The sequence below is a fragment of the Triticum dicoccoides genome, chromosome 1B (assembly GCF_002162155.2).
Source record: "Triticum dicoccoides isolate Atlit2015 ecotype Zavitan chromosome 1B, WEW_v2.0, whole genome shotgun sequence".
Lineage (NCBI taxonomy): Eukaryota > Viridiplantae > Streptophyta > Magnoliopsida > Poales > Poaceae > Triticum > Triticum dicoccoides.
The window spans coordinates 34,479,202-34,486,836 of NC_041381.1; the positions used below are offsets into that span (position 1 = coordinate 34,479,202).

The window sequence follows — 7,635 nt, forward strand, 5'->3', positions numbered from 1 at the left end:
TTCGCCACCCGATGTGTCAAATGCTGTTAGTTCTGCTTCCATTGTCCATCTTGTTAAGATCGTTTGCTTGCAAGACTTCCAGGAAACAGCACCACCTCCAAGAGTAAACATATACCCTGTTGTGGCCTTCATCTCATCAGCATCAGAGATCCAATTCGCATCACTATACCCTTCAAGTACCGACGGGTATCCGGTATAGTGAAGTCCATAGCTCATAGTACCCTTCAGATAGCGCATAACTCTCTCAATAGAATGCCAATGTACATCACCCGGATTGGAAACAAACCGGCTCAATTTGCTCACAGCAAACACGATGTCAGGCCTCATTGCGCTTGCTAGGTACATGAGTGAACCAATGATTTGGGAGTATCTCAGTTGATCCTTAGCTGTGCCTTCGAACTTCCGGACCAACACACTACGATCATATGGTATTTGAGATGGTTTGCAGTCCGAATATCCAAAGCGACTCAACACCTTCTCAACATAATGGGATTGCAGAAGTGTAATCCCACCCTCATCATCTCTTAATAGCTTGATGTTCAAGATAACATCAGCCACACCAAGGTCCTTCATCTCGAAGTTCTGAGATAGGAAAGATTTAACCTCCTCGATCAACTTGAGATTAGTTCCAAATATCAGTATGTCATCAACATACAAACACAGTATAACTCCTTCGCCCCCACCATAGCGATAGTATACACACTTGTCGGCCTCATTAACAACAAAGCCAAGAGATGTCAATGTTTCATTAAACTTGCCGTGCCATTGCTTAGGTGCTTGTCTCATGCCATATAAAGATTTCACCAACTTACACACCTTTCCTTCCTGACCATCTATCACAAAGCCATCAGGCTGTTGCATATAGATTTCCTCCTTTAGCTCTCCGTTTAGGAAAGACGTCTTAACATCCATCTGATGAATGAGAAGACCATGCGAGGCCGCCAACGAGAGTAATATTCGAATGGTGGTCAGTCTGGCCACAGGTGAATAAGTGTCGAAGAAATATTCTTCTTCTTTCTGGGCGTAGCCCTTGGCCACAAGCCTAGCCTTGTACTTTTCTATCGTACCATCGGGCCTAAGCTTCTTCTTGAACACCCACTTGCATCCCAATGGTTTGCAACCATAAGGACGTTCAGTAAGCTCCCAAGTCCTGTTAGCCATGATGGAATCCATCTCGCTACGGACCGCATCCTTCCAGTAGTCAGCTTCTGGAGATGCATACGCTTCTGAAATAGAAGTGGGACTATCCTCCACGAGGTATATGAAGAAATAATCACCAAAGGTCTTTACAGTCCTTTGTCTCTTGCCCCTACCAAGGGTTTCCTCATTATCCTCCTTAGGATTTTCATCATGTGTTTCTTTATAATATTCCATCGGAATGGCAGGTTCTGGAGTCTCCTCACATTCCTGTCTAGAAGTGCTTTGTACATCTCTCATGGGGAAAATGTCCTCAAAGAATGTAGCATCCTTAGACTCCATAATTGTACTGACCTTCATGTCAGGTACCTCAGATTTCACTACTAGAAATTTATAGCCAACACTATTCATAGCGTGGCCCAAATTAACACAGTCCACAATCTTTGATCCAAGCTTACGCTTTTTGGGGATCGGCACATTTACTTTCGCCAAGCAGCCCCAAGTTCGTAAGTATGAGAGTGTTGTCCTTCTCTTGGTCCACTTCTCATAAGGAGTGATCTCGTTATACTTTGTCGGAACTTTATTCAGGACATGACATGATGTCATTATAGCCTCCCCCACCATGCCTTGGATAAACCTGACGTATCTATCATGGCGTTAACCAAATCAGTTAGAGTATGGTTTTTCCGCTCGGCAACCCCGTTTGATTGGTGTGAGTAGGGAGGCGTCCTCTCGTGAATAATACCGTGTTCCGCACAGAAGGCATCAAACTCTTTTGAGAAGTACTCTCCACCACGATCTGACCGGACTCGTTTAATTTTCTTTTCGAGTTGATTCTCAACTTCTGCCTTATAGATTTTAAAGTAGTGTAGAGCCTCATCTTTGTTATTTAACAGATACACATAGCAATATCTAGTGGAATCATCTATCAAAGTCATGAAATATTTCTTTCCACCTTTAGTCAACACACCATTCATCTCACAAAGATCAGAATGTATGAGTTCAAGTGGCGCCAAGTGTCTCTCCTCTGCTGCCTTGTGAGGCTTGCGAGGTTGCTTAGATTGCACACACGAATGGCACTTAGAACCTTTGGCTAAAGTGAAACTCGGGATTAAATTTGATTTTGCTAGCCGCGTCATAACACTGAAACTAATGTGACAAAGACGTGAATGCCAGACTTCAGATTCATTAACACTCAAATGAATATTGTTCATGACTTTATTACATATATCTGCAAGAGAAAGGGGGAACATGCCTTCGCATTCATAACCCTTTCCAACAAATAATCCATATTTCGTAACAACTAATTTATTAGACTCGAATACCAACTTAAACCCTTCTCTACATAGAAGGGAGCCACTAACGAGGTTCTTCTTGATGGCGGGGACATGCTGCACGTTCTTTAGATGCACGATCCTGCCCGAAGTAAACTTCAGATCGACCGTGCCAACACCAAGAACAGAAGCACTCACACCATTCCCCATCAGTACAGACCCGTGACCTGTGGCCTGGTAAGAAGAAAACAATGAAATGTTAGCACACACATGAACACCTGCACCTGTGTCGACCCACCAATCGGTGGACGGCCAAACTGAAAATATAGCAAATAAATTACCGTACCCAGATGCACCACTCTCATTGTTGCTCACAATCATATTGACGGACTTGGAGTCCTGCCCTTGCTTCTTGTACTTGTTTGGGCACTTGTTGGCCCAATGTTCAACCAAACCACAAGTAAAGCAGCCCTCATCCTTCTTGTTCTTCAGGGAGGTCTTCTTACCCTTCTTCTTAAAGTTGGCATTCTGTTGGACACCGTTCTTTCCCTTGGGCTTGTGGGAATTGGAGTTCTTTTGGTGCACCATATTGGCCACAGAAGTTCCTTCGACCCCTTTTCCGTGTGAGTCCTTTGCCCTTGAATTCTGCTCAACACTCAGATGGCCAATGACATCCTCCACAGAGAATTCACGCCTCTGATGTTTCAGAGTGGTGGCAAAGTTCCTCCAAGAATTGGGGAGCTTAGCGATTATGCAGCCCGCGACAAACTTGCCCGGTAACTCGCACTTAAGAAGCTCAAGCTCCATAACAATGCATATTATCTCATGAGCCTACTCCAATACAGGACAGTTTTCAACCATCTTGTAATCGTGGAACTGCTCTATAATATACATCTCGCTCCCTGCATCGGCAACCCAGAACTTAGATTCGAGCGCCTCCCACAAGTCCTTGGCAGACCGCATATGTAAATACGCATCAACCAGCTTATCTCCAATCACGCTCAGAACTGCCCCGAGGAACACGACAGTGGCCTCCTTGAACGCCTTCTCCTGTTCAGGAGCGATCGTTCCTATGGGAGTCACACCGGCGACCCAGAACACGTTCATGGCCGTGAGCCATAAGGTGGTTTTAGTCTGCCAACGCTTAAAGTACGTCCCCGTAAACGGGGACGGTTTCAGTGCAGCAGTAAAACCGGAATTCGAAAAACTCCTACACACGTTAGGTTTTTGGATTGTTGAGTAAATAGGCAGTTTTTCAAATAAATTAATCCACGAATGAAACATGAGCATGACATTGATAGCATTGATAACACACTGATTACGATCTAACAGAGCATGTACTACGCACATAGTAGAAGCATCTACGCATATCGCTAGTACTACTACAACAGAAAGAAACACGAGAGGGATAAGCGATGTATACCCTCCAATTGGCCACGCGGCGGCAGTGACGGTGGCAGCAGCCGCGGCATCCTCGGCAGCCTTCTTTGTCAGCCTCGGCCTTCTCAGCGGCGGCACGGTTGGTGTCGGTCGACATGGTGATGACGAAGGTGATTCAGACGTAGATGAACAAAAGCGAGCAATCGCGTAGTCGCTACCCAAAAACCTAATCGCCCCTCTCCCGTACAGGATCCGGAGAGGCGGGTTTTCGGAGGCCTGCTCTCCCGTCAACCGTGTACGCGGTGAACGGGATGGAGTCACCGGCGGCAGCAGCAGCAGAGGAACGACGTGGGCGTGGAGGCGTAGATGCGTTCTGTTTTGCAGTGGCTAGGGTTGGCAGCGCCCCACATATATATGTGCGGCCGCGCGTGGAGAGACGTGGGCTGAACCCACGTCCAAGTCGGTAGCCCATGATCTGACGTCTCAGATCGTGGCCCTACCTGTCAAAGACTTTCTGTTCCTGACCGGCAAAAAGAAGCGCATAGGAGTGAGCTTGGCTCGGCTCAATCCCGCAACCCGTGGCGCGGCACGTCGTGACGAGGCGTGGCATGGCGAGCGGAGGAGGAGGAGTGCGCGAGGGCTTCTTTTCTTCTCAAGCTCCAATAGCATGAGGGAGAGAATCCTTTATAAACTACTCCAACTCTCCTTCCACTAGCATGGTGGGACTAAACTTCCCACCACCTTGTCATGCCACCTACATGGGCCCTTAGAGATTAAATCTGAAATTGCCATATGGGCTCTAGGCCCATCTCATATTTCAACAGCAACACACTTGCCCATGAACTTGCAACTGAAACCAAAAAGAGCGGAGACCAGATGATGACCGCAGAAGTACCGGAGGGACTTCGACCACTGTTGGGTCTCATTTGGTAACCAGGGATCCTCCCGGGATCTCCTTCCTTCCCTGGCTGAAAAATACCTAGGCCGAATCGATCTCGGGGAGCGTACCGCCGCATTTGGTGACCAACGAAGGGGAGCGACCCCAGCCCTTTCCCCGGACCTTCCCCGACCGAGATTTCCAGGTCACCACAGGCCGTGGAGGAAATCCCCGTCTCGCTTGCTCCCGCGACTCACTAACAACGATCGAGAGCGACCCTGCCCGCTCCTTCCTCCCTCGAGCGTTGCGGCCTTCCGGTGACGGCGGCGGTAACCGTCCGGTGGTTTTCCTCTTCTCTCCTCCAAGCCCCCCTTCGCCTAGAAACCCTTCTTTGCTTCTAATCTGTCTGTGCCCGGCCGGCCGCGCGGTGTTGTAGATCTCATGGTGTTCGGCGACTGACGGCTTTGCCTCCCACACGCATGCGCCGCTGCTGTCACCTTTGTGCTCAACATCAACGCCTTCAGATCCTCCACAAACGGCTGCTGAGCGGCAGTGACAGTACGACGGTGATTGATGCGGAAGACTTCTGGTGCTCATCGACAACGTCTGCACCATGGCCACTGGGAATTTGACTGCTTCAATTATTTGTCTCCCGGTTTGGCCTTCCCCAATCCCCAGTTACCCCTGAGCGCCGACACCCAAAGGGCGATGTAGATTCTTCACCGGGTTCAAGTTTGCACGAGCTAATTTCACCCGAGGCACTTATTCCCTGGGAATAGCTCCCCTGAAATCCAAATGAAGCCTTGATGTCTGAATGTCCCGGTCTTGTTTGAGTAGTTCTATATTGCTCTAGTTCTAAAAAAACAGAATGATGGACGTGCAATCGCGGCCGGATGGACATAACTTTCATCTACTTTGTCAGAGTCTCCTCATCTTCTTTTATAGGTTGGTTTGTGTTACTTTGGTATATTATAGCGGCGTGAAAGCATATTTCAAGATTATTAGGAGAGGGGTAGATGGTTTTCGATGGGGGGCTGAAGTCTCGATGGCAGAAGTAAGTGTGGGAAAAAACGCCAAGAAATCGAGGCAAAAAGGCCGATGTAGAAGGGAGGTGGAGGCGTTTTTAAGATACGAGAGAGGAGAAAATTTGTACTTGCTCCGTCCGAAAACATTTATCGGAGAAATAAATAAGAATGGATGCACTTAGAGCAAAAATAAGTCTAGATACATTCATTTATTTGGTAAATACTTTTTAACAGGGGGAGTACTACTATGTTGGGCAATGTCAAGCCAGATAAGCATGTGGGTTAGGCGTTCTCTGAAAGCACACACGCATCTGCATTTTGACGTGGCATCCATTTCTACCCGAGCCTCGCGAATAACGAGAGGGCCTCACCCGGTCACGCTCCCCACTCCCGCTCCTGATTGGCCCGTGGTCACTTCACGCGGATCGCCCCCCGCGAGCGAACATCCACCGTCCACGCCCCCCTCCATCCAACGGCCCGCGCCGCACGTCACGCGGATCGCCCCCCGCATTCCATCCCGCGCCGGGGTATATATACCCCGAACGCGGCCGCTCCAGACTCAAACCACATCAATCAATCAATCCCACCTACTCCACCTCTCGCCGGAGCCCCAGCAAGGAGCAAGCAAGGAAGATGGACGCCGGCAAGCTGAAGAAGGTGGCCGGGAAGAAGTTCGGCGGGCCGAGGAAGAAGTCGGTGACCAGGTCCGTCAAGGCCGGGCTCCAGTTCCCCGTCGGCCGCATCGGTCGCTTCCTCAAGAAGGGCCGCTACGCCCAGCGCGTCGGCTCCGGCGCCCCCGTCTACCTCGCCGCCGTCCTCGAGTACCTCGCAGCCGAGGTATGCACACCACGCCGCCGTCCTTCCTTCCTTCCTTCCTCTTTACATCCTCTCCGGTCATGTGCTGACGGCGCGACTGTGCAACGCAGGTGCTGGAGCTGGCCGGGAACGCCGCCAAGGACAACAAGAAGAGCCGCATCGTGCCCAGGCACCTGCTGCTGGCCATCCGCAACGACCAGGAGCTCGGGAGGCTGCTGTCCGGCGTCACCATCGCCCACGGCGGCGTCATCCCCAACATCAACCCGGTGCTGCTCCCCAAGAAGGCCGCCGAGAAGGCTGAGAAGGCCGGCACCGCCGCCAAGTCGCCCAAGAAGGCCACCAAGTCCCCCAAGAAAGCCACCAAAGCGTAGATTGTAGTAGTGCGGTGTGCTGATGGTTCGAGTTTGGTTAGATGTAGTAGCTGCTTCACTCTGTATCCTGCGCCCCTGATGTAATCGCGAACAAAGGGGAAGCCGCTTGCTTCCTCTTGACTTATGAATTATCAACTAAGCGTTTCTGAACTGAATTTGTCTCTGTTCATTTATTCAGATTTGGAACTGAACTAAATTTGTTTCATGAATTATTTGGGATCCAATGAGACCCTCCATTCGTAAGCTCACATAACGAGCACAAAATCCTCTCATATTTGTACAGACCATAGCTGACATGTAACTGACGAACAGAACTGAAGCTGTTGCTCACATGGTGGACAAATCTTCAGGTTCCTCTTCCCTTGTGCAATTCCTAGAGCCGGAATGTTTACCAGGGCTCTGAAGCTACACTCGTTGAACCTGTTGTGCGTCTGCTCCATTGTCGAGTGGCAAAAAAAAGGCTTACTCTGCTGCTAAACCAAGACGTGTTCCGATCTTGTGAATGCGACGAGCCGGTGGCGTAGGCGACAAAATATTGCAGTATCTCCAATGGATGGTCTGCTGGATTTCGTTTACTGATAATGCGCCAAGCAAATCCTAGCGAATCAAGAGTAATAATACTGCTTAACCTGTTTCCCTTTTTTAAAGAGGGAACGAATCTGGAGAATATATAAACAGTACGACAACGCGAGTGTTAGACAATCCACAACGTGAGATAAGCACACTTTGAGTTCGGCTTAATATCCGAGCCAAGA

General features: G+C 49.4%; 1 protein-coding gene across 1 annotated transcript; it reads left to right on the forward strand.

Annotated features, from left to right (window-relative positions):
• The first annotated feature begins 6,255 nt into the window (after positions 1-6,255).
• On the forward strand, positions 6,256-7,035 carry LOC119317661 (histone H2A.2.2-like). Its single transcript, XM_037592145.1, has 2 exons — positions 6,256-6,530; positions 6,620-7,035. The coding sequence occupies exons 1-2, from the start codon at positions 6,327-6,329 to the stop codon at positions 6,878-6,880; spliced, it is 465 nt and encodes a 154-aa protein (XP_037448042.1). The 5' UTR covers positions 6,256-6,326; the 3' UTR covers positions 6,881-7,035.
• The last annotated feature ends 600 nt before the right edge of the window (positions 7,036-7,635 follow it).

Coding starts and splice junctions, on each gene's coding strand:
- LOC119317661 (XM_037592145.1), top strand. CDS start 6,327: ATGGACGCCGGCAAGCTGAAGAAGGTGGCCGGGAAGAAGTTCGGCGGG. Junction 6,531..6,619: donor TCGAGTACCTCGCAGCCGAG/GTATGCACACCA, acceptor TGTGCAACGCAG/GTGCTGGAGCTGGCCGGGAA.